The sequence below is a fragment of the Gossypium raimondii genome, chromosome 9 (genome assembly GCF_025698545.1).
Source record: "Gossypium raimondii isolate GPD5lz chromosome 9, ASM2569854v1, whole genome shotgun sequence".
Lineage (NCBI taxonomy): Eukaryota > Viridiplantae > Streptophyta > Magnoliopsida > Malvales > Malvaceae > Gossypium > Gossypium raimondii.
In genome coordinates this window covers 8,323,387-8,350,660 of record NC_068573.1, presented here as the reverse complement: position 1 = coordinate 8,350,660, position 27,274 = coordinate 8,323,387, and the positions used below count along the sequence as shown (strand labels likewise).

General features: G+C 32.2%; 4 protein-coding genes and 1 pseudogene across 5 annotated transcripts; 3 read left to right on the top strand and 2 right to left on the bottom strand.

The window, feature by feature from the left end:
- The first annotated feature begins 2,332 nt into the window (after nucleotides 1-2,332).
- On the top strand, nucleotides 2,333-4,367 carry LOC105798336 (glutaredoxin). The gene is made up of 4 exons (XM_012628371.2): nucleotides 2,333-2,502; nucleotides 2,581-2,669; nucleotides 3,876-3,974; nucleotides 4,083-4,367. Exons 1-4 carry the CDS (start codon nucleotides 2,447-2,449, stop codon nucleotides 4,160-4,162), a joined length of 324 nt encoding a protein of 107 aa, XP_012483825.1. The 5' UTR covers nucleotides 2,333-2,446; the 3' UTR covers nucleotides 4,163-4,367.
- A 273-nt stretch (nucleotides 4,368-4,640) lies between these two features.
- Nucleotides 4,641-5,703, bottom strand: LOC105798337 (uncharacterized). The gene is made up of 3 exons (XM_012628372.2): nucleotides 5,443-5,703; nucleotides 5,184-5,289; nucleotides 4,641-5,072 (listed from the first exon to the last, which is right to left on the bottom strand). Exons 1-3 carry the CDS (start codon nucleotides 5,500-5,502, stop codon nucleotides 4,987-4,989), a joined length of 252 nt encoding a protein of 83 aa, XP_012483826.1. The 5' UTR covers nucleotides 5,503-5,703; the 3' UTR covers nucleotides 4,641-4,986.
- An 89-nt stretch (nucleotides 5,704-5,792) lies between these two features.
- LOC105798335 (uncharacterized) lies at nucleotides 5,793-8,982 on the top strand. 2 transcript variants are annotated; one of them, XM_012628369.2, is made up of 5 exons: nucleotides 5,793-6,683; nucleotides 6,804-6,832; nucleotides 6,940-7,389; nucleotides 7,922-8,166; nucleotides 8,252-8,982. In XM_012628369.2, the coding sequence occupies exons 3-5, from the start codon at nucleotides 6,941-6,943 to the stop codon at nucleotides 8,485-8,487; spliced, it is 930 nt and encodes a 309-aa protein (XP_012483823.1). In that variant the 5' UTR covers nucleotides 5,793-6,683; nucleotides 6,804-6,832; nucleotide 6,940; the 3' UTR covers nucleotides 8,488-8,982. The 2 variants fall into 2 exon arrangements, with proteins under 2 accessions (XP_012483823.1, XP_012483822.1); XM_012628368.2 differs by lacking the exon at nucleotides 6,804-6,832.
- Nucleotides 8,983-9,929: 947 nt separating this feature from the next.
- Nucleotides 9,930-12,540, bottom strand: LOC105797443 (mitochondrial Rho GTPase 1). The gene is made up of 7 exons (XM_012627417.2): nucleotides 12,368-12,540; nucleotides 12,132-12,245; nucleotides 11,989-12,058; nucleotides 11,436-11,548; nucleotides 11,020-11,170; nucleotides 10,667-10,853; nucleotides 9,930-10,269 (listed from the first exon to the last, which is right to left on the bottom strand). The coding sequence occupies exons 2-6, from the start codon at nucleotides 12,149-12,151 to the stop codon at nucleotides 10,686-10,688; spliced, it is 522 nt and encodes a 173-aa protein (XP_012482871.2). The 5' UTR covers nucleotides 12,152-12,245; nucleotides 12,368-12,540; the 3' UTR covers nucleotides 9,930-10,269; nucleotides 10,667-10,685.
- A 9,730-nt stretch (nucleotides 12,541-22,270) lies between these two features.
- LOC105797440 (alkane hydroxylase MAH1-like) lies at nucleotides 22,271-23,774 on the top strand (annotated as a pseudogene).
- Nucleotides 23,775-27,274: the final 3,500 nt, after the last annotated feature.

The window sequence follows — 27,274 nt, the reverse complement described above, 5'->3', positions numbered from 1 at the left end:
AATAAAAATAGAAAAGATCAAGAGAATAAAAATAAAAAATCATTTCAAGCTTGTGATCTCAAGGTCAAGAGAGACTGTGTTTTTCTCATACTTGACAAAATCAAACTGTATTATAATTTCATACTTGATTTCAATACAAGAAATTATACATGTAAATATATACATATTCAAAACTAACATATACATATATCAATTCATACTAAATTTCAAAACTAGATCTTATACATGTATATATATATAATCGAACCTCATATACTTATATAATGACATATCTTAATTGATACAAAAGCATATACATATATATATTTGCATGCTTATTCAAACTACTTAAACAAGTATAATATACATATTATAAATCCAATCCAAAAGGTTTATACATGTATATACCTATGTATTTATTCGAACATTATGTACACATATATATACATACCTTTGATTAAACCAATAATTTATACATGTATATACATGTGTGAATTGAACCTTGTATATATATATATATATATATATATAAACTTTATTCTTCAACTAAATTCAATAACATTTATGTATATACTTATATACCATTCATACTTTAACTAAATGCAAAGGCCTATATAAGTATATACCTATATGTTCGAACATTAAAACAAGATATTAATCATTCATACTTTAAATTTATTCAACTAATATACTTTAAATTATAATTCATCAAAGTTGAATTATAACCAAAGTTGATAACCATGCAAGATTTACTCAATTTGTCCGAAAATCTTAAGCGTAAGATTCTCAATTGTGAAAACAAAGCAAGAATTCATGACTCTTATGTTGATTTTGAAGCTAAAATTGTTTATAAGAATGAGTTAAATTGTGAGTATTCGAATATATGTTCGCAATGAATACTTTAGTCACTTAATCTTTATATCATTACTCCTTAATTTAATAATTCAAACAATATCAATAATAATGTAAGCCCAATTCCTAGCAAAGTTATCATCAATCATATGTTTCAATAATCCTTCATTCATACTTCACTCACCATTTCTCAATATGTAAAAGCAATTTTCATTTTTTCTTTCTCTAGGTCTTGATAGAGAAGATGAAAATTTGAAAAAAAAGTAATTCTAATCGATGGATTACTATGTAAAGATAAAAAAGAGAAGAAGATTAATAATTTTTTAAATATATATTTTAGAACTAATTCGCATATCTTATTCTCTCTGTTATATCACTCCATTTTAAAATGGTTGCTTTTATGCATTAAGATGATAACCAAAGATGAATTATAATGAGCAAGTGCCACAGACAGATGAATAGACCAAGATACCCTTCTATCTTCCATAGCTGAGAAACCTTATCCTCCAGGAAAAACAACATGATCAGCCAATCCAAAACAGGACAAAATCCAGAACAGTCCAACATTTTAAACTCAACAGATACCAGAAACAGCTGTCTCTCTTAGTATTTGAACTCAACCTTTATGTAAAACTCAATTTTAAAATAGTTCGAGAACACAATCAAAATCAAAATCCCCCCCGATATGTAAAGTGTAAACACAAACAAAATCCCCCCAAGATTTAGTGTCTCAAAATCAAAATCAGAACACTGTTAACAGTAAAAATCAAAATCACAACCAACATCAAAAAGCAAAAAAGGGAGAAGACGTTAAAAAATGAGGAAACCGTTAACAGCAAACTCACCTTTGAAATTCAAAGGTAGAAGATGTTGAAGGCTAGATTCGCTGGAAGCACCGTTAGAGCGGAGGTGGAGTCGTGGAAGGCCGGTCACTGGAGGTGGAATGGTGGATCGGGTGAGGTGGGTTTCCGATTTGGGGGAAAAAAAGGGAAGGGAAGGCGTTAGGTTAGGGATTTATCAGAGACAGAGACACGGGGTCGGGGAAATGGGGAGGGGAATTGGGAATGGGAAATGTTAAATTGTTAATCTAATAATAAATTAAAAAATTAAAAAATATATTAATTAGATCCGGGCCGGATTGGGCCGGGCCCGGGCTAAAAAAATTTGACCCGAGGCTCGGCCCGTTTTTAAAACGGGCCTATTTTTTTACCCGAGCCCATATTTCGGGCCTATATTTTTACCCGAACTCTCCTAAATTTCGGGTAGACCTTCAGGCCGGGCCGAGCTGCCCAACCCATGAGCACCTCTATTCGCAATAGAAGAATTACGTTTAGTTCACGTTTCTCCATTCAAAATCAACTTATTAATTAATTATATTTTTATTTTAAAAGAAAAGCTGAAAAGGGTCCACCAATATTTTAATTGGCATAAAATCAACGGCCCAGATCATTTTAGGAACCTTCCTTCTTTATCACTCCACCACTCTCACGAAATCCACACCTCTTTTCTATCTCATTTTCCCTCCACTATAAAATCCTCAACGCTCTCCCTCTTTAAATCCAAAAAAAAGAAAAGAGAAGAAGTCATTTTTCAGGGCTAAGAAAGAGAAAAAAAAATGGCTTTGCAAAAGGCGAAGGACATCGTATCTACCAATCCTGTCGTCGTTTTCAGGTATCCGTAGTTTTATACGTATTCGTATACAATTTTTGTTCATTTTTTGTGGTATTTTATACGTATTCGTTGATGCAGCAAGTCCTACTGTCCGTTCTGTGTGGATGTGAAGCAATTGCTTCAACAACTTGGAGCTTCTTTCAAGGCCATTGAGCTCGACAAAGAAAGTTAGTTTTCTTTCTTTTTCTTTTTTATTCTAGTTTCCCCTTTTTGAGATACGATGTTGTTTCGTAACTATTTTGTGATTTTTAGGTTTTGAAATGAAAATACTTTTAATTGCTTGAATTTTATGAGTATTAATTTGATTCGATTCTGTTTAGTGTCTTGATATTGTGATATCTTTCAGTAAAATCAAACAAAACTTTTGTTCGTGATGGGTTATATCAAGTGTGAAAGTGTTTTCCCCACTTTTTAGGAAACGGTTCTTTTATAATCGAATGAATTATAGCTAAATTAGCCAAAAAAAAGAAAAGAAAATGAAAAATCTTGCATAAAGTTTGTCATCTAAACTAATATTGAGCCCTAAATGAGTTGGTCTTATGAGTTAACTCAACGTCAATTCAGTCAGAGAAATTATGTATATTCATGCTGCGCTCATGTTAATTTTTCATGTTTTATTTATTTATTTGTAGTATTTGATTAATCCAAAGTTATTCAGCTTTTTAACCCAAGTCTTTTAAGAACAATTAGGATTGTTTTGGTTAGCCAAACTTTGCGTTCTATTAAACATTGATTAACTGATATGGATCATGTTGATTCAACTTGGCTGCCATTTTTAGTTGGTTGCTTGAACTTACAAGAAAAAGGAGCAGTTGGAAGCTTTATGTGGGCTGTAATCTTGAGTTTGAAGGTCTATTTACATGGTTGAATAGGAAAATCTGTAGTCTTGTTATCAATATCCATGTCTCGATCATGTTGAACAAATGAATTTGAAGCCAAATTCGATTGTTTTGAATATTGCTTTGAAAGATCCTATAAGACTGTTAGGCATGGTTGGTTTCATTGTTTGTGGTTCCATTGGTTTGAGACGTAGATTTGGACAGCACAAGTGTATGGTTTTGGGTATGAGGTAATGGAATGCAAGTCCATCGATTAGCTATAATAATGCCTTTAAAGTGATTGAATGTCTTTTCCTGGCCTTATAGAAGTGTGAGTACATTATCTTCAATTGGGGATTTGGTATCGTAGTTTGATATAGTGAAGCAGTATGCTCCTCACGGGATTGTTGTGGATGCTTACATGGAAATTTTATATTGTCAATATGAGTTAAGGGTTGGATTTGCAACTCTTTCTTGCTTTAAAACTAAATAGTGAGAATATATCCACATTGGTTGTCAAAGTAAGTATAGCTTTCGTTTTTTGTATTTTTCCAGGTGATGGATCTGATATTCAAGCAGCTCTGGCTGAGTGGACCGGCCAGCGGACTGTGCCAAACGTTTTCATTGGTGGGAAACACATTGGTGGCTGTGATTGTATGCCCTTTAAACTCTATGCTATCATATTTTATTCATATACAAATGAAATCCCTCGTACCATCTCTGTTTGTTTACTAATTACCGTGTTTCTGTACGTTTTTGCAGCTACAATGGCCTTGCACAAGGAAGGTAAGCTGGTTCCTCTGCTAACTGAAGCTGGAGCTATTACAAAATCATCTGTTTAGAATAGAGTTAAGCTGCTTGTCTCCCCTAAAATTAATAAACGAATACCAAGTTCGATTTCATGTTGATTCTGTACTTTAAGTTGAATCCATAATATAGCATATAGACATCGAACTGAATTGCTGTTGAACTTCCTAGTAATATTTTCATGTTCAAGTTTCTTTTTACAGCTGAATCTAATATTAGAGAGTTGTCATGTTTGTCCTATGTGATTTCAGCTGTTTTGCCTGTGGCTTTTTTCTTCATGACTTCTGCCTTAGATGCCCTAAAGATTGGCTTGGACAGTTAACTGGTTTGACCATAAACATAAAACAGGAACTGGAACTGGTTTATACGACAGCAAATATCACAACTTCATTCCAAATTTTAAGAACTAAGCTTTAAATTATGGCTTTTAATGTTTGTAGACATATATTCAGATATGGGTGTATGATATTACCTTATAACCGTATGAAATGAAATAGATAAAATTGAATCAACTTGTACTAAAGATGCTCGGCCCTGAATCCGATTGACATACAGATATATGCTTGAAATAGCTGGTACCGTGCTTACAATTTTTATCAGGTCCTAAAAGCAGAAACAAACCTGCATATTATACGCGGTTATAATTTGTAGTCTGAAGGCTGTATCTCAGGTCTCTCAAGTTCCTGCTCAGTTATTAAATTTCTAAACAAGGTCTTACATCTAGAAGTTCATTCATGGAGCTTTCGATAATGATGTTTTTGCTATTTGAATCTTTGCCAATGCTTTCTTCTTCTGAAAGCAGTCATATTTTGAGTGGGAACTCTCTGCTGAACTGCATCAATCATCCGCATGCAGAGCTTCAATCAACAGAGCTCTGCCTCGGAGATAAAGCCTGGAAATACTCTTGAAAGAAGGCTTTGTTCTCTTTAAGCAACTCCTCCCAAACTGCAAAAAATGAACTTATAAAGGTAAAAATATAAATAAAAAAATGCTTTAAACATGATTATGATATGATGAAATATACAAACGGGAGATTAAGCTAGGAAGTTGTTTTACCTGTTAGGGTGATGACTGGTTCAATGTTGGCATGCTTAGCAAGTGCTTCGACGCACTTATCTTTGCTCATCTGAAAAACCAGACAGCTCTCTATCATATGTTGAACCTACAAAAGAAATCAAATCTTCTCTTAGAAAACATTTGGAAAAAGGAAACCATAATTTAAATGTTTAAAATATGCACGCAAAGCACAAGATTCTGAAAGTATCCCCAAGACTTTGATTGGGAGATAGTAACGTAATTAATATGAAGCTTATACCATTCTAATGTAGTCATGTGGGTGGCAATGCAAACAAGGGAATTGATGCTTATGGCACATTTTTGAGAAAACCAAAAAAACAGAGCGAAAAGAAAAAGAAGTGTAGGGTTGAGAGATATTTTTGGAAGATATTTAGAATGGGGTTTTATAGGGAAAAGGCATAAAAAGAACAAAAAAAAATGATGAAGGCCTAAGTGGGGTGAAAGAGAAAGAAAGAGGACAGGGTGGTTGTTATCCACAAATATATCCAAGTGAAGGGCCAAAAGAGGCTGAGAAATCTTTAGTCTTTCGGTTCACCTCTGCTTCCAAGAGATAAGACCTCCTTCTTCCCTCTGTATTTACTCATATTTAGTCGGATCAAGTTGTCATCTCTGTATTTTAATTTATTATAATTTTTTGAATTCTTTTAAAACTGTATTTCTTTTATAATTTTTAAAATTTTAAAATTAAGATTAAATTGTTGTTAAGGGTTAAATATTGGGTAAACTACAAAAATAGTCACTTTTGTTTACCTCAAATTATATTTTAGTCACTTATGTTATCGTTTTGTTACGAAGCGGTCACACTACTGTTAAAATCCGTTACCTCCTTAAATGAAGTCCTATGTGGCAGTCCAAATGGGTTTTAAATGCCAACTTGGATGTCTAGTTGTTGAGATGAAAATAGGTTTTTAATTAAATAAAATTCAATTTGGACTGTTACGTAGGACATCCAAGTTGACAATTAAAGCCCATTTGGACTGCCACGTAGGACCGCCGTTAGGGAGGTAACGGAGCTTAACGATAGAGTGATCACTTCGTAACAAAACGATAACGTAAGTGACTAAAACGTAACATTTCAAACATGAGTGACTAATGTAATCTAAGACAAACAAAAGTGACTATTTTTGTAGTTTACCCTTAAATATTTAAGTATTAAGAGCAAATTGATATGATATATATACCAATTAGAAAAGTCATGTCATCTTTAATTATTTAACTATGAGTGAACAAAACATATAATCTCAAATAGTTAAATGACTAAATTGTAATTTTCCACAGTTTAAAATTAAAACGGAAATCCACATATAACTCAGTAACCCACAGACCACGGTGTACTTTAACAACACTATAATCAAATATTCAAAACCCTATTTGGTTAACAGTGGAAGTTGAATAAAACCCAGGGTTTTTGGCTGCTTCCATGCTCTTTTCTTCTTCATATCTGGAAAATACTGCTACCTAATTCAGAAGTACTTCTGGGTAAGTCTTTTTTTTTCTCAATTTTCTACCTTAACTATTGATTAAACCATTCATCTTACATTCTTTTCCTATTTATATCCATATATGTTTTGATGAATTCGGGTCTTCCTGGTATTCTAGGTGATTGTTTATTCTTAATGGAACTTTGGGTATGTGGTAATTATTTTCTTTTTGGGGAGTAAAGTTTGGTACAGAAATTACATATTAGTCCAACATCATCTGTGTATTTAATTGAATATGTTTTCCGTCTTGTAAGGATGTTGCTTATGGATTCCTCGACGAAGATATCTTTCAATCGTTGCATTAGAGATGGAGATTTGGTTATTGTATATGAGAGGCATGATACTATGAAAGCTGTTAAAGTGTGCGAGAATTCGGTTCTTCAAAATCGTTTCGGTGTATTTAAACATTCGGATTGGATTGGGAAGCCGTTTGGTTCCAAAGTTTTCAGCAACAAAGGTGGATTCGTTTACCTATTGGCTCCGACACCGGAGTTATGGACTTTGGTTCTAAGTCATAGGACTCAGATTCTTTATATTGCGGATATTAGCTTTGTGATTATGTACTTGGAAGTAGTTCCGGGTTGTTTGGTTCTTGAATCTGGGACCGGTAGTGGCTCATTAACAACATCGTTTGCAAGGGCTGTGTCTCCAATGGGACATGTGTATACCTTTGATTTCCATGAACAGAGGGCCGCCTCAGCTAGGTAAGCCTTAATGTTTATTGTTTCCGAAAGTGCATTGTGATGAAATATGATATAGTAACTGCTCAGGTTGAACTTAAATTCTGGGTCTTCTTGAGTTGATGTCTTCATAGATCTACATTTTGTTGCCGTGGTACTTCATTGTCTCTAATTGTCTCGGTTTACAGATCTTTATTAGTTTCATTAGTGAGTGCATTGTTATGAAATTTTGGTTTCAAAAGATTCAAGTTATGAAATATGATTTTAGTAACTGCTTAGGTTGAGCTTGAATTCTAGGTAGATTTCAGAAGTCTGTTCGGGTAGATGTATTCTTCGATCGACATTCTGTTGCTTTCATGCTTCATAGTCTCAACATTATCTCGGTTTTATGGAACCTTGCGTAGGACTCATTTATTATGCATATTTGATCCCATTATATGGTTTTTGGTTGTCTAATTGATAATAGAAAGATCCAAGGATGGTTTTTTTTTTTGATTCTTCTATGTGTCGGCTTGTGAAAGAAGGAATGTTTTACAATTTTTCGCTCCTTCAACAGAGAGGACTTCGAGAGGACTGGAATAAGCACTTTAGTCACTGTGGGAGTCCGAGATATTCAGGGTGATGGATTTCCCGATCAGTTTTCTGGATTGGCTGATTCTGTATTTTTGGACCTACCGCAACCTTGGTTAGCCATTCCTTCAGCTCGAAACATGTTGAAACAAGATGGAACTCTGTGTTCCTTCTCACCATGCATCGAGCAAGTGCAACGTTCATGTGAAACTCTTAGATCTGACTTTACAGGTAACATATTAGAAACGAGTTATCCTATCTTGTTCAAGCAGTTTTTCTTTTAAAGCATCATGAACTTTGCTTGTAATATGCACAGATATACGGACCTTTGAAATACTGCTCCGCACGTACGAAGTCCGTGAATGGAAAATGGATCACTCGAAAGTCAATGATGGTAATTCCACTGCATGCCCTCCACGCAAGAGGAGGCAGCCTTCGAGTGAAGCAAGTGTCGGGGACAATGCAAGTTCTTCTGCAGTTATGGCCCGGCCATCTGCTGAAACACGAGGGCATACTGGATATTTGACTTTCGCAAGGAAGTGCGTTTCTTGAAAAAAAAAAAGAAGAACTTTTACAAGTTGCAAACAATTTTAATCCTACTATTATGATTGATTCTTAGCTCACTCAATGACACATTCCTGAGTATTCACTTCACAAGTCACTATTCACGTAGGACCTGTTCATGTGCAGCCGGAATTTTTCTTTGTTTAAGCCTGTTTTTGGCCTGGTTTGAATTCACTGTTGTGAGTATAATATTGTCCAAGTTCAGCTGGGACCAGGCCTACAGGTATCAGTGTCTTTTGATAGGTGGATTGGATTGATAGGATGGCTGAAAATGGGTTTAGGAATTAGGGGATGATTTAGATTTTCCCTTTGGGAGACAAGCCATAATTGTCTTAACCATAGTGCGATACAAAAAGAAGACGGCCTTCTCTATACTAGGAGTGAATTCGATTTACTCGAATTCATAATAATTCTGTTTGATTTGATTTTCGTTTTTTTCAATTAATTTTGAGTTTTGAATTTATGAACTTAGTTTACCAAAAATAGATATTATTTTTGATTTTTAGATATTATTTGATAAAATTTCATAAATATTTTTAAAAGAAAATAAAATTTTCAAGTACACAAGATAATAACTTTTGCATTTTATTTTTCTGAAAAAGTAATTTTTAGTGTTTTTAGGATATTTTATTATTGTAAATATAAAAATTTATTTTTACATCGTAAAATTAAATTTAATTATAAATTAAATATTAAAATCGGTTATGAGTGTGCTTCGGAATAAATTAGTGTTGAGCAGTCTCCAACGAGAAAGAAGTCTATTATCACTCACGTTAGTATGCAAAACAATGTTTATAACAAGCATGTGCATCAAACAACCCATAATGCTTACGTGTTTGTCTTTGTAGCTTTGGTGCACATTTATGAAAATTACAAAACAATATTTAGGGTCCGTTTGATTGCCACTAAAATATTTTCCGTAAAATGATTTCTGGAAAATGTTTTACTTTTTTGTAAAATGATTTACTGGAAAATATTTTCTGGTCTTTGATTGAATCTGTGTAAAATATTTTCTGCTGTTTGGCGATTTCTTGAAAATATTTTCTGAAAAAGTTGTTTTTACGTTAATAAATTTTATATTTTAAATTGTTTTTACATATATTGCAATTTGATTTAATAATTTTTTTCTTGAGTATTACTCTCGAAATTCTTATAATAATTAATAATTTTTTAGAATTAAAAATTACAAGAGGTTATAGTAAATAATTACAAGTGTACAAACATACTCTAATATCAACCGGATATCTGGATACACTAAAGATCTAAAATTAGTATCTATCACAATCTTAATCAAAACCATTTGAATATTAAATTTCCAAAAGATTAGCATCTGAATCCAGGTGAAACTCTTCATCCCAATCCCAATTCATCTAAATTACAATATTTGAATCCAAAGTAATAGTATGAAATAGGACACAGGCAAGCAACGATGGTTGAAATGTAGAGCAAAAATTTTTTTATTGCACAATCACTCTATTCCATCATTTCTCTTGATATTCTACAGACCAAATATTTCCAACACTACTAAATTGGATGGTAGAATTTTGCAATTCTTTTTCATACAGATTAGGATTCTGAATATAACGCAGAAAAGTCGGCCATTGAAATCAGATTAAGAAAATAAACAAGGCAAAATTGTTTCTAAGAAGATAAGATAACCACAACAGTGTCTAGAAGATAGGAGAATCGTCATCCCTCAACTAGAAGCATTCTTCCTAGCAGTATATACGCGGTAAGCTGCAAATCCAACAATGGCTACAGCAGCTCCAACTGCAAATGGTGAATTACATCATTCAAAACGATAAAACAACAGTTCACTATAGTGAATGATAAAAATAAAGGAGCATGCCATTCAAGTTGAAGCAACTTCTTACCATCTCAGATTGTTTAAAGATAATTTTTGCTACGAAAAACTTCAAATACATATATGCTTAAACAAAATCACACTATAACTTGTAAAAAGGTTTAAGGTGCAAACACTATAAGCAAGTGGACAAAAGGAAAGAAATAGTGATGTCCCCCACACCAACACGGAGAAAAAAGTAAAATATGTGCACAACAAGAAGTCATCAGAAAATCTAACCATGGTCACTAACATTTTCAACAACCCCAAGTTTCAAGTGCATTGAGAATAGAACAGTTGTGAGATGCCAGACAATTAGCATACCTGAAACAACCATGAGAGATCAGTTTATGAGCCGATGGTACTGCTTACGGCTTCTCCCAGCCTCAGTTTCAGGAATGCTCAAGTGAGGATGCTCAGCTGCATTTACCATCCTTCGAAATATGTTATTGAAATCACTCAATTTTGAGCTGATAGGTATAGGTGCCTCTATCCCCATATCCTGGCTAACCTGAAAAGGAAATTTGAAATACAATACACTTTGAAACACTGACATGAATACCATTACCTCTTCGAGGACACAAAAATTAAGCATTTTGACTCTGTTAATGCATTCTACTTATTCATTTAACTATGCAAGAAAATTAAATTACGAAAAAATAAATAAAGCATGATACCCTGGTAGAATTCTGTATTGCCATTGGAAATGAATCCAGATCATCTTTAGCAGCAACAATGAGGCAAGGCACCTCATAACCAGTGTCTTCACCATGACCAGCAACATCCATGAGCAATTCAGTTGCTCTCTTCCATGAAGACTCATCAGAACTGCGAAGGCCAGATTATAATGAAATAGAACTTACAAAAGAAATAAATAACACATGCATATGCACCTACATGAATTTTTACAAAATTCAACCATGGAACAAAATATACATGATCATCTTTAGTGGCACAAAAAGAGTTCACTCCAAGCACATGAGGGTGCAACCATTTTTACAAAAATGATCACATAACAGAAAATGATTAACTAAAAATAGCAGATAACTCTAAATTTAAAATCCCACATCAGAAAAATCATGCTTCGATTTACCTGTGATAAACAAATACAGCTATGTCACAAGGAGCCAGTGACTCTTTACTAGACAGCAGTTTTGAAACTCTGTCCTCAGGGATTTCCAGCAAGAATAGAGTTTTCTTTATTCCCTAAGAATGGAAAAACAAACAAACACCAAGCTTGAAGTAGAAATATTAACATATGAAAGCAAAAGAAATTATCAACTTAGGTATATCTCAACAAAATATTAACATATGCAAGGAAGTATATGTCAATAAAATGAAACAGTTTTTATGTGTAAAGTTCCAGAAACTAATTGCTTTGATACTGCAAGAAGTGTGTAGATTTTGACAGTTTTTCATCTCAAAGAAAGTACATCTTCAAATATCATTTCACTTAAACCTTATACAAAGTCTTTCTAATACGTCTATGACACCCCATTTATGGTCTAGACTCCATAACACCAAGAAATGCATATACGTGAATATCCCCAATCCCTCAAACTGACAAAGTAGCTCCTTGTGTTTAGAGGTGGGGACTTGCTTTCAACATAAAATTACAAGACAGTGCATAATATAATGACACTTACCCCAGGTAATTCCACAACATTCACAGCGTATTGCTCATCAGCAGTTAGAGAATATGAATCCAAATAGGGCCTACATTAAAGTAAATAAAGTTAAAAAGATGGGGAAAAGAATTAGATATCAGGAAAAGAATTTTAATGAATACCTGCCAAGAAAAGAATTCATGAATGCAGATTTCCCAGCGTTCGCTGGACCAAAAACAAAGCACTGGAAAACATTTCTTTCTGATTGTTGCTTTTTCCTATCCAGACGCCTTCTCCTAGTGATGCGGATGGCAGAGGAAGAATCGCCAGTTGAAAATGAAAACAAAAGGAACAACCGCTTTAAATGCTTATTCAGTGTTTTCATAAAAAAAGAATGTTTAGTTTAAGTGAAGGTTACCTGATCAGGAGAGGAGGGAACCAAGGAAATGAAAAACCACAGCGATAATCGATAGCGAGGAGAGTGGGGGATTACTGGAAAATGATTGTCGACGTTTTCTCAGGGAAGTTTTCTCATGAAAATTTGAAGGAATGAAGGAAGGGAGAAGAATGGATGAAGGGAGAAGAATGCCTGAGAGCTTTAGGAAAATGTTTTACGAAAATTGAAATGGTAAGATAATTTCCCAAAAATTGTAATTTTTCCGTGTTTTAGAGTTAATTTTCTAAATGAAAAATATTTTCCGTCAAATAAACACAGAAAAAGTTGGAAAACAATTTTTGGAAAATCAAATCCCACAATCATACGGACCCTTAATGTTATTAACTTATAACCTTTTGGTCTCTTATCCATTAACACAACAACAAGCTCATGACATAGCATGTTCATAAATGGGTTTAGTAGCTAATTTGATCCCTAAACTCTAATTAAAATATAAATTTGATACTTTTAATTTTAAAAAAAGAAATCCAAAACAATAAAAAAAACTTCTAAAGATATCATAAAATTGAAAATATAGGTGGGGATTAAGTTTTTAATTACCATTAGCATCTTTGAGACATAACTAGCAATCTAGGCCAGCCTTGGGGGTCGTCTGTAGGTGTGGCCATCTAGGACCTAAGATTGCAAGGATCCAAAATATTTTCTCTACAAACCATTGGAGCGAAAATTGAGTATTGCTCTTATAGAGTTTGAACTATTTATGGGGTATTAGAAATCAAAACTTAGATATTTATAGACGAAGAATAAGAAGAATAAGACTCTACTTGACTTTATGTTCTATTTTGCGATAGAACAAAAATGACAAATTCTTTAATTTTTGATTGAATATAAAAATAAAAAAATGAGCAATTCTAAATTCTATAAGGTTAAATAAAATTTGATTGAAATTTTTTAAATTTTAAAGGGTTCAAAATTTTTTAACTTTTAAAAATAAAAAACACCAACTTTTAAGGGTCCAAATTTTTTTTTAAAGCTTTTAACCCCAAAATTTTTTACTAACTTTTAATATAACTTTTAAGGAATTCATTTTATTATTTTACCTAGTGCCTAAAAATGGTGTTAGGGCCTAAAAAATGTCAACACCAAACATCCATAGACACATGTAAACCAATCTAGGAGGTCCTAATATGTGTCTTCTTCCCATCTAATGATTAAATGAAACATCTTCATCTTTTTGCCTATCTCATCCAATCTCTCCCTAAAGTATTGCACCCACCAAAGCAAAAGCGATTAAGAAATTACACCAAAAACATTTTTGAACTAAAAATGTATAATACATATAAATGAGAAAATGAATATTGCATATAACATTACAATATTTATAATGACTTTTAAAATTTTAATAATAAGTATAATAATAATTTATATAAGGGATAAAGCAAACATTTAGAAGTTTATAATGTTGTAATGTTATATTAATTAAGTATAATATTTATTTTTAAAATTTTAAATAATGATGTGACACAAATTTAAAATATAATGTCAGTACTTTTTAATGGTGTTACAAAAATGGACTAAATCATTTAATGGAATTCAAGTTTGAGTATTGGTTTGCACCAAGAAAAAATTCGGGGACCAAGTTAAAAAAAACTTAATAATGACTAAATGTTGTTTTATCCCTTTATACAACAGTGAGGTGTGCTTCGCATTTTCGGCCGAACAGACGACAACGTTATGACGAGAAACTTCCCAACGTTGCAACGCACGGATGGCGACGTTGCTACATGGCAACGTGTTCCCCACATAAATCGGGTTTCTTCTCCTTGTTAAACTCTGCTATCTTTTCCCAGTTAAACTTTGATTACTCTAGGAATATTTTAGTATGATTAGACCTCTAATCTTAACCTATTTAAATGGGCATTGTATCTTGTTTTGAGAGGTCAATTGAGAGACAATTAAAGATGTATTATAGGGCTTTTATTTTGGGGGCGAAAAGATGTAATCGCAAATGAGTTTTGGTGAGAGTTTTTGTGGTAATTATGGAGAGAATTTTGTATCCCTTTTGAGAGAACTCTATGAGAGTTAGAGTTTTGCTTGTAGGGTTTGAGTTTGTACGTTTAATATATTTAGATTTATTTTCTCCATATTGTACTCTCGTTTATTTACTAATTTAGTGAAAAGCTAGAGCCTCCTTTGTCGATGGTTTTTATCCTCTTCAAATGAGTTTTCTATGTAAATTTTTTGTATTCGATTTTCTCTACCTTGTCTATTTCGTTGTTTATTCGATCCATCCCCAATAATAACTTATAACACTTTTAAAACATTTAAAGATGAATGTGTAATATTCATATTTTCTTTTACTGTAAAAATTGTTTAATTATAATATTTATTATTAATTTATATATGTAATTCATATAACATTTATATTAAAATAATGAATATGATTAATGAGTGGATTTAAAAGTGAGTGAAAATTGCATATATATATATTGCATTATAAAACTTAATAAAAATAATTATAAATAGACAACTTGCATTTAAAAATAATGATCACAATATCAATAATTTATTTGGTTTTGGTCTACATTCACAAACAAATGTTCAATTATTAAATTTATCTTTAATCATAGTATAAATAAATATAAAATTATCATTCCTAATCATCGAATAACATGTATATATAACTAATTTATTGATGGGTCTAACATGCTAGGTAATTCTACTTTTAACACTTTTAAATTTTAATTTCTCTATTTTAATTTAAATAATTTTATTTATACTATTTTAATTTAATAATTAAATTTTAATTGATGACATCTTGTTAAATTGAATTATTTTACCTTAAAAATTGTTTACGTGCTGGATTCCATAGTAAGCAAATTTTTTTTACAATATTAGATTCAATATTGTAACATTGGTCAAGTCAACAATTTAAAAAAAATCACATAATCCAATTTAACCGAAATGTTACCGATTAAATTTCAATTATTAAATAAAAATAAAATGACTCAATTCTTAAATTAAAAATAAAGAAATTTATTAAAAAGTATATAAATATTAATTAACATGATACCCATGACTTATGTGAAATTTATACTTCACTTGATATACCATTCTTTTAGAATGATAATAGCCTAAAACATCTATTCACCTCTATGATGATTAACATACGTCACAGTCTCATTCGCCAGAAAACTGTAACATGGTGGATTACATTACGCTAAACAGATAACTTCACAACTCTATGCCTTAGACTTGGATCCACTAGATTTGGTGTGTCAAAATTTTTATAACATGGAAAATTCAACTACAAAAACTATATAACTAACTGTTTACACCAGGCATATAATATGAATTGGCGAACTGTTCTTTAAATTCATAATGACTTCTTTTCAGAGACGTACACTTTAGAAATCCCCTGCTGGTAGGAGTGCCAAAAGTCTATTTTAATTGGTGAGTTCAACGATTGAAAGTCACTTTCGAAATTTCAAACCTTATATAACTTACCCTTTTGACAGATGTCGAACTTATACTAGATAACTTGAATAGTTATCACAAATTAAACTTCTTGCACATGTTTGTTTCTCTCTATAAAGTAGATTCTCAAAGACCCCTTGTAGACACTTTGTCGAATCAATCGAAACCTTAATTTTTTTCTGCTTAATCCTTTTACTTTCTTCGTCTTTAGTCTTCTTTTTTTTCAAAGGTAACATTTTCTTTTCCTCTTTTTCTTTTTCTTTTCACTTTTTTTTCATACTAAATGGTTAGAACAAAAACTAGAGGGAGGGTCGAGACCAAGTTAACCGAAATGTCAATCCCATAAATCCATTCTCATACGGATCCCAAGGTTTTGATGATACTCCACTGCGCGTGGAGACTTCTCTGTACAATTGTAGTTCCACCCAAGACGAAATACATCGATACTTAGGAGCTTGAGGTATTCTCCATTCAAAATTTGATTATTGTTTCAGACGGCCACAAAAGTTTCGCCTGAGCGATAATACCCTAGGCTTTATCTTTCCCTTAATTTTATTGGAGGTCGGCTTCCATCTGTGACTTCACCCTTTCTTTTGCGCAGTGTTAAATGAATATGACATCACACTAGGACAAATATCAACTTTTTCATAATGGACCTTAATAGCTTACTTCATAGATTGTTGCATGCACCAAGAGCCACCACTGCTGGGTGCATTCCAAAAGTTTTACCAACTGAAGAAAAAAGACAAGGGACTTTTGCTAAAAATGCCCAATTCAATGTACGCCCAGGTTGTGAGCCTATAATTCAAAATAACAATTCAAATCTCCATTTACAGAAAGATAAGTATGTGAGGGTTATCTGTAAACTTAAATTTGGTTTTGGTTTTCCCACGGGGTGGTCCCTTCCTCGGAAGAATGTATGTGCACAAATTCAACCAGTTGACTCCCAAGTTGCTTGGAAACAATACAAACGACTAAGTAGAGGACATGTACTGGAATTGGTTGAACTGGTTTCAGTCAGAAATGTTTTCCAATACTGTTTGCATGACTTGATTCCAAATGATTTTCGGGCAACTAGCCTTTTAAACTGGTTGGACTTTTTTAATATCCTTTTAGCTTCAGAAGCCTGGCCTCATAATGCTACTGACTGCCTTCGGACGTACTAACGTTTAAAGTATGAATACTGCAGTAAAAAATATGGATATATGAGGCGGTATCCGCAAGTATACAGGTCCAATTGTAATATAGTTACAACGGAGTAGGTGAGTACTCCGAGGATCTTACCCAAGGGAGGTGAGTGCTAGATCAATTTTAACCTAAACACCGAAAAATCTAATTATACTTTAATTTAGTTATAGTACGAAAGTAAAAAAAAGGAGTTTTTAAGATTTTTATAATAATAAAATAACATAAAGAAATAAAATTTAAGAGATCAAAGAACAGAATAAATCAAATTTGGTTATGGGTGATTAGCTCGCTCTGACAATCCTCATCAATTGTCGCTTCGAGTTCCTCATCAATCAACTAGTCGCTATCTCCGCATGACCTTTCGATCTTCCATTGAAATGACGAGTTAGCAATGACTACTTATCTTCTGACCTCACAGTCCAAACTGGTTTGGGGTGAAGGTGTTCACGAATAGGCCATACCAATTTTGGGTTAATTCCCACCTTCATGACTTCCCAGAGTTGTCAGGTCTAGGGTTTAGGTTCTTCCTTTCCCAAATAGCTGATCTGTTGAGTAACCCTATAAAATAGTTAATAGATCATACCTTTACTCACTAATCCCCCACAGAGGGATTAGATCCTCATGGTTTTATAAACAATATAGAATTGATGTAAAGAGAAAACATGATAAATGAATTGAAGTGTAGAGTTTAAGAAAATGTCTGATTTGCATTAAAGATGAATATGAATCCATAGAGTTTGATTGTCTCCATAGATCAAATCTCTAGATAACAACTTGAAAATAAATCTAAAAACCTAAAAGAAAGAAATTCTGAACTAGAATTAAAAGTAGAAAACTACACTAAGGAATTGATGTCTATAACATGTGACAAAGGAGCCTATTTATATATTTTAAGTGGTCGTCGTCCTTAACCCTAGGTTAGTTGATGCTCCCAAGCTTTAGGTTTGATTATGCAGACCAAAATGCTCTCCAGCTCGTGTTAATTTCTGTCCAAAGTCAATGTCGCGACACACCAGGACTTGTGTCGCAACATAAGAGTCAGTATACTTCTCTTGGGATATCTTCAGGGGTATGTCGCGACACCCCCAGTTTGTATCGTGACATCGAAGGCAGTTTCGTGATTTATTCATTCTACTCCCTATCTTGCGACATTGATTATTCCGTGTTGCGACATAGTGACTATCATCTATTTATTATGCCTTCTAATGGTCTCTGCACACTTACACAATTCATTAGCTCCCCCTTAGGCCTCATTCAACCCCTTAGGTCAATAAAAGACTTAATTTGTACATTTTATTAAATTTAATAAATCTTACAAAAATATAATTAAAACCTAATGAAAATACTTGCTTTCAAGCTCTTAAAGTACAAAAATTAGTTTACTCTGCTACACCGAATTACGCCAGATCAAACTCCCCCACATTTAAGTCATTGCTTGTCTTCAAGCAACAGAAACAAAAACAAAAAATAAAAGAGACGTCCCTTGAGCAAATATCAACAAGTATTGACTTTAGAGTACATGACTAGGTATTTCAAATTCACAAACAACTTTAACATGATGAATAACTTATTTACCACTTATTTACCACAAACATCTAAGTTTAGCACATTACAAAATATACAAACATTAAGGGTCTCACCTATAGGAATCCATCAACAAATCATACAAGTAATTTGATTATCTGAGCAGAATACAAATAGTCGATTTTATGATTTGTTTAATGTAATGTCCATTCATGCATAAGGATTTTTAGGTCACATAGGACTTTTCAGCTTGTAACGTTCTGAGGCTTAGGACAGGTATGGAATTAAAAAATAGTAAGCATAAAAAGCGTTACGAACACAAAAATAGTTTGGCACATCATATTGATCCCTATTCTTCCCCTTTAGTGACCCTTACCTGCTCACCGCCTTATTTCTCCTTCTTTCACCTTCCTTGTTTCTCCACATAAGAAATCATAACACAACATAGTAACTACGGCAAGCCTACGAGTTTCTGTGCACTAATGAACAAGTTTTTCTTATTATTGTGACTTTGTCACTTTATTTTTTAATTCATCTCACTCATAAAAGCTTTTTTCTTTTCAAGAAAATTTTCTACTCGTATTGATTTTATTTTTGAATATTTCTTTTGTTCTGCACTTTTTAAGCTAACCCATAGTTCCTATATCACACCAATCTTTCCTATTTCACTCTGGTTTTTTCAAAATTCACCATGATGTATCTACTTAACCCTCAATATATATAACTAGACGTCTATAGTCGTGTAGTTCAGGACCAAAGGAAAAGGGCAAATACAAATTAACGTTTTAGGCTCATGTTTTGTAATAAGGTTCATTAAGAAGTGTCAACAAGCTCAAAATTTGGTACTAAAGATGAATGAATTATAGGACAGCTTTTTGGCTCTAGTTGTGTTCCAAATAATGCCTTAGGTCATCCCTTAATATCTCAATATGCACAAATTTAATCAACCAAACAAACTCAAATTCAACCATTTATTATTCACACTAGTATGCTCGTTTCCTTGCATTTTCTATATCATTTGGTACAATTGATTACTTAATGCCTATTTACAGTGTATCATATAGAACTTAGTAGTCTAATAATAAAAAAAATTTAAAATCACCTATCATCATGCCAACTTTATTTGTAAGCACAAGCAACCTATGTACGTGCTCGTAACCAATCACTTGTATTCATACAAGTTCAAGCACACGAAAGAAAAGAAAAATCAGAGAAAAACATAAAAATTTAAAGCAAATTTTCTATGTTACCCCCTATGCTTAAGTCGGCACATTATCCTTAATGTGTGGCCCATAAAAAGATAAGGAGAGAAATTACCCGATTGATCGTGGTCACTCCAACTGCTAATGGTGGTGCTTCCTCTTTTGACCATGTGAAGCTCAAATTGTTTGTGTCTTCTTCATGTTGGGTTCCAACATAGAAAACTTAAACAAAATGCAACATAACTAAGAATTTACTATTAATCCTATTCATACAAAGTTAGATTAAAATTATCCAAAAATTAATACAAGTTTTTTAAAAATATAATTATAAAAATGTTCAATCGTCCTCCTCAAAATCCATCTTCTTGCTTTCGTCTCCTTCTTCTTCCTCATCCTCTCATTCCCCTTTGCTATCATGCACCTCTTCCTCTTGCTCTAGATGTGTTGGCCTAAACATGTCAGGTGTATGATTGAGGACTTGGATGTTGTTTTTCCTAGCAAATTCTTGAAATATTGGCTTCGACTCTTGCATCCACTATATCGTCCAATCTAGCTTTGGATGACTACTCTCACTAATTTCTTGTTAAGCTCGTGTCAGCCTCTGTGATGTAGCTGGTGTAGTCGTCGCTTCTTGTTGTCGTTTGTTCCAATCTTTTATTTGTTTTGCTTATAGTTTTATGTACTGTTGGAACATGGTGTCGACAATAATACTTGGGGAAGGTTTTAGCGACTGCTCAGTGGATTTCATATGTACACTTGCCTTTTTGCATAAGGTCGTCACTAAGCGGGGAAAGAAAACTCCCACTTTCTAGCCACTAATGCATCTTTTCATGTTTTGGTGGATCCATCTGGCATTAGATACCTGCTTTTTCTGCAAAATAACATGGAGTAAAACAACTCAAAAAATATTAACGTTAGAGACATTTAAAGTAGGGGCAACTCGTGTGTATACAAATTGGATCCACATTTTAGCCATTGGAAACATAATAGCTTAATGAAATGATGCGAGAATATTGGTACCTAGGCGATATTTCCATTCGCCCCTTTCCTTCAGTTAAAAATTTTATAATGTTATCCATATCTATGTCTCAAAAATACTCTAAATCAGTTTCATCGATAAAATCTCTTTCATAATATAAAGCATTATAAAAATAAAAAATAATTCGATGGGTTATTTGCACTTCCATCCCTCGCACAGGTACTATTTCCCACATATGACCTTCAGTGTTTCCAAACTCTTGGTCCCGTAAGGATGCATAAAACTCTTGAACAACAGGGACCACAACATTATCTTTTGGGATCATCCAAAAATTCTCTCGTTATGATATCTAACCAAAAGTTATATTTCCTTGCAGAGAATCATGGATAGATCAAATCCCCTCTTTTGAATGAATGTTTTTCCTTTAAGTTCATTAAAATATTTTTCAACATTCAGATTCGAAAAAATGGAGGGCTTTTGATCCATCAATGGCTCCATTTCCATAGTTCTTCCAACTTTTCTAGGAGGCATTATTACAAGACTGGAACGAGAGCAAAATATCAAGAAATTCAATGGAATAGTAAAAAGTATTAAATTAGGAACCCTTAACCTCGTAGAAGTTGTTTGAATTCTTCGTTTCGTACGGTGTCTATTGTTCCTTGAGTGTTCCCCTTCCTTGTGGAATCGAGTATGATTGAGGTATGGAGGTTTTAAGAAGTAAAGATTGGGGGTTTAAGGTTTAAGGAGTTGTAAGAGATTTTAAGAGGGGTTTGAGGATAAGGTGTTAAGATGTATTTAAGGAGTGAAATAATATGTTTTTAGGTTAAAATTAGAGGTTTAGGTGTTTAAAAGACGATTGAAATGGGTTTTAATGCTATCGGGTTGCATTGTCGGGTTGGGTCACCTGTAAAAAACTGCAACTATGTCGCGACACAGGGGTTTTGTGTCTCGACATCCCTGACAATTTACCATTGTCGAAACATTGGGGTTCGATGTCATGACACACTTCAGATTTTTGGATTTCTTAGTACACTGGCTTCGGTGTTGCGACACTCAAAGCCTGTGTCACGACGTCAAGAGGATTTTCTCATTTAATTAAAAACTGCCCTTGGTGTTGCGACACAGGGTTCCTGTGTTGTGACACTGGCTCTATTTTTGCACAAAATTCCATTTTCTTGAGTGATACGATTTTTATAAAATGAAAATTTAGCTAAATATACAATAATTTACAAAAGTTTAACATCAATTTAAATAATTTAATTTTTATTGTTGGATTCAATTCACTGATGGACGATTCTTCCATTCTATCAGTATTAGTCCATCATCCATTGTGCCATTCCACCTTTGCCCGCTTGTCCCTTTCTTTAAACCTATTTATTCTTTTTGTATGCATAAAAGGAAGTATATCCCTTGACTTGGGTGTTTCTGAAACAAATAATTCTTTGCTTTGTTCTACTAAGTTCCTTCTACTTTCCTCGCTTAGTTGATTACCACATTTAAAGATTTCAGTCTAACCATTATTTTTTATGATTAATTCATTTCTTTTCTAAATCAATGGTGGACCTTGAAGTGACTAGAAAAGGTCTTCCTAGTAAGATCCTGATGTTTGTTTCTTCCTCCATTCTCTCAAATGGAAAAAGATGTCTTAAAAAACTTCTTGTTTTTCTTAGAAATCTCTTGTTTTTCTCTCGATTAATGCATCCAACTCCCACCCTGCATATCTAATTTATTTATTGCGGTTACACAAGAGATCAGATGGTTGGGACGGTGAGTAATTAATGTTGGAAAACTTCACTTAATAAATCGAATTAACAATTACAAGGAATTTGCCTAAACTTGGTGATATCAATTTCATGGCATTTCAGAGTTTTCTTCTTGGCTCTCATTTCCTTTCTGTTTCTATACCGCTTGATGAGATATAAAAATGGGTGTCCAAAGAGTTCTGCTGGCATTGTTGAGCTTCTCCTCAACGTTCATCGGGTCCACGACTGGTGTACTGAGACTCTAGAAAGCTGCAAGGGAAGGCCCTTGGTTTGCTAAGATGAACTTGGTGGCGACATGTGACCCTGCCAATGCTCGCTACGTTATGAGTTCCAACTTTGACAACTTCCCCTAAGGGCCTGAATACAGGCAGATGTTCGATTTCTTAGGAGACGGGATTTTCGACTCCGACATGGATTTGTGGAAAAACCAGCGGATAGCAGCTCAAGGATTCATGAGACATCACCTTTTCCACCAATTCTTGTTGAGGACTACCCGAGACAAGGTGGAAATGGGGCTGATGCCCATCATTGACCATGCTGCTAAACATGGCTTGGTCATAAACTTAGAAGACATTTTCCAAAGGTTCACGTTTGATTCTGCATGCATCTTGGTTACCGGCTATGACCCTAGTTGTCTCTTCCTTGGCTGGTTTCCAAGCATCCAATAGTGGAAAACATGATCATAGAAGAACATGAATAAAAAATACCTACAGATGAAACCAAAAGGAGGCGGCTATTCAATGTCGATGAGGTAAAGAATTTGGTTTATCTCCATGGAGCATTATGTGAGGCATTAAGGTTGTATCCACCAGTCCCTTTCAATCATAAGGAACCTGTCAAACCAGACATGCTTCCAAGCGGGCATCCAGTTCATCCAAAGACGAAAGTCTTGTTTAGTGTGCATTCAATGGGAAGAATGAAGTCAATCTGGGGAGAAGATTGCTATGAATTCAAGCCTGAGAGATGGATTAATGAGAGAGGAGACAAGGATGTGTTTGGGGAAGGAAACATCATTTATTCAGATAAAAGCCGTGGCATCTGCTTTAATTTACAATTATTGTATTCATGTAATGGAAGAAACTCCGGTTGTTCCGGCCGTATCGGTTATCCTGCACACCGAGAATGGACTGATGACTAGGATCTCCAAGCGAAGGGAATAAATGTCTGATAGCTTGCTACAAAAGAAGAATGACTAGTGTGATATGATTAAATAAGTTCAAAGCGATGGTATTGAATGTATGATAGCTTACTACAAAGTTGAATGCCAAGTGCAAATATTTGTTTGGTAAATGTAATTGAGAAGTTTATATATGATTATAATAATAATAATAATCAGTTACTCTAAATAGTTTATATATGTAAAAGTTTTATACTATTTTAAAATTTAAATTTTAAAATTTAGTCTATATATTTTAGTTTTGAGATATTTAGTTTCTAATTTTTTTATTTAAAACTTTAGTCCTTTGACTAAAAATTAACGGTGTCAAAGGTAAAATAAGTTTTTAGCTCTCAATTTTCATTTTTTATCAATTTGGTCCTTACCCTTTAAAAGTACTTTTAAGATTTAAATTTTTTGAAAATTAATTTTTTCTTTGAAATAAGAACATAAAAATGAAAACTTTAAATTTAAAAAAAAATAAAAATTCTTTAAAATTCAAAAAATAAAAATAAAATTGATTTTAACAATTTTAACAAAAAATTTAAAATTTAATGTTATCTAAACTAGATTGGACCAGCCAATTGAAGTGAGAACATATTAGGGCATTGTTCTAGCACAACCTAAAAAATTAACTAACCCACGAATTGGTACGGACTAGTTGAATCGAGATAAAAATTGTTTAAATTGATTTTGAACTAGTCTAACTAACTGATTCCCGGAACGATCAATCCGCCTGTTCAAACAAAATAAATTATTAAAAAAACTATTAAAATAGATAAAAATGAATTCAATTGTTATTTCAACTAATTTTTTTAGCTCGATTCAACCCGTCGGTACGGTTCGTGGGGTCAACCAACTTTTTACCCTAACTAGTTCTTAAAATGTTTTGGTCTGGTTTAGATAATAATGAATTTTGGAAATTTTTATATTTTTAAAATCTTTTTATTTTTTATTTTTAAATTATAAACATATTTTGTTTTTTTGTCATTTTTTAATTTTACAAAATTATATATATTTAAAAATTTTAATGTTTTTATTTAAAATAAAAAAAATTAATTTTAATTTTTTTAAAAATTACGTGCTTTTATATGGTGTTGACCAAATTGACAAAAAAAACTGTAAAAGTTGAGGTCTAAAAAAGGTATAAAATTTTAACAACAAACTGATTGACTTGGGCAAAAAAATAGTTCAACTGGCAATTGAACCGATTTTTATAATTTTTTTAGATATTTTTATTTTTTATTTTTAAATAATTTATTTGCTTCGAGCCGATTAGAGCAGTTGTTCTGGGAACCAATTAGTCAAAATAGTTCAAAATTGATTCAACTATTGGTTCAACTGGTTTAATTAGCTCAATGCAACCAATCCGTACCGATTTGTGGGTCAAATCATTTTTTACCTCTCACAGACCGATACCCCAAGTGGTTCCCAATCTGACTAGTCGATCTGGTCCGGTTCAATCAACATTGAATTTTGGAATTTTTGTTTATATTTGTAAAATTATTTTTTTTATATTTTTTAATTTTATTGACTTTTTATTTTAATTTTCATTTTTTAAATTTTAAAAAGTATTTTTATATTTTTAAAAATATAATATTTTATTTAAAATATAAAAAATATTTATTTTACTTTTTTTTAGTTTTTATATAATTTTAAAAGTTAATAACCAAATTAACCAAAAAAAATTATAAATGTTAAGAGCTAAAATTATTATTTTATAAGGTTTTAGGTTAGCAACATGTTAATCCTAAAAGACCAAGGGACACAAAAAAAGAATAGTACCATTACATCTTTGTAGAGTCTCGGTAATTTAGGCATGGAGCTTATGAATGTCGAGGAGAAGATGAGGCATCATCCCAACAATAGGAAACAAGAGGTGTTCATGGGACGGGCTTGGTTGAATTTGGGTTAAGTCTAAGTATGATATTAATATATTTTATGTTTACTCAACTCGATCCGACCCGGAATATGAGCCTAAAATTTTGCGAAAGTCCTCCGATATTTTCAAAAAATTAATCCAAATCTATTTTAGGCCCATTCATATTAATTTTAATTTTAAAAAAAATATTTTTATTATTTTAATTTTATTCAATAAGTTTATATATTTTTTATTTATTGAATATTTTTAATGTTTACATTAAAGTAGTATTATATATTAGTATATATTTAATACGTTTTATAAATTAAATAATATATAAAAATAACATAATATAAAATATTATAAATTTAAAATAGAGCCTGGTCGGGCCAGACTTGAGCCTTAAATGTTCAAACCTGAGCCTAGTCCATGTTTAAACGAGCTTAATTTTTTTACCCAAGTTCATTTTTTGACCTTCTCAAATTTTGAACCAACCTTCAAGTTTGGACGAAGAACTTAAGTTTAACGAAAACTCGTTAGAGATCAAATAGGAAAAAATATGATAGCCAAAATTGGCATGAAATTGCAAAGCTTTGGAAAATATTTGTTTTAGTATAAATACCAGGACAAGTTTAATTTATAAAGGGTTAAAGTAGTTATGAGATACTTGTATAATAGGGAATAGATCAAATTAATCTCTATTATTAAATAGATCAAATTAGTCCCTATATTATTAAAAAATCAAATAAGTCTAAATTATAACAAGGTAAACATTTATCATATAAAAAGTCTTGAAATTTATTTATTTCTCAATTGCGTTTGATTCTAAACAAAAAAACTTTCGAACTATAAAAACTTTAAAAGTATTAACTCTATTCAGCGGTAAATGATATTTTTTAAACAGTTGGTAATTGATTTTTTAGGCATAATGAATTTTTGTCCTCTAACTTTACCAAAAAAAAAAGTCATTTTAGCTATTGATTTAAATTTTACCTCTTTTGTTTTTGAACTTGTATTTTTGTCAAATCACTCCAAAATAGATAGAAAAGTTAATATTTGTTAACTTTGCTGACATGGCATGCACATGAATTGTCATATGAATAACATGTCAACATTTAATTAATTTTTAAAACTTAAAAATAATTTTTATATTTTTAAATTTTAAAAATAATTTTTTATTTTATAATTTTAAAAACTAATTAAATGTTGATGTGTCATCCACGTGGCAATCCACATGTATGCCACGTCAGTAGAGTTAAAAAACATTAACATTTCCATTTATTTTGGGGTGTTTTGGTAAAAAAAAAATTTAAAAGCTAAAAACAACAAAAAAAATTAAATTGAAGATTAAAATAATTTTTTCAATAAAATTAAAAGTCAAATAAATTATTATACATTTTTTTATAGTACAAAGTTTATATTAAATTATTTAATAATGGAAGGATTAATTTAATCCGATATTACGTTCTCCATTTATAAAGTTGAGCTTTACCCAAATAAATTAGACACCCAACATCTGCCTACCGGTGCATAGAATTCGCCCACCTAAATAAATTGGATATGAATTGAATTTAACACATTCATTAAAAAAACACCTTTAATAGATTTATTTAATACTTCTCAATTGAATGGCTATTGGACAAGAAAAGATTAAGCTCACTACATTTTTCATATATGGTTCAACCTTCCCCAAAATTTATGAAATATCAGTGAATTATATAATGTTATATGATTTAAAATGAAACTTTTATTATTATTTAATTTTATAAAATAATATC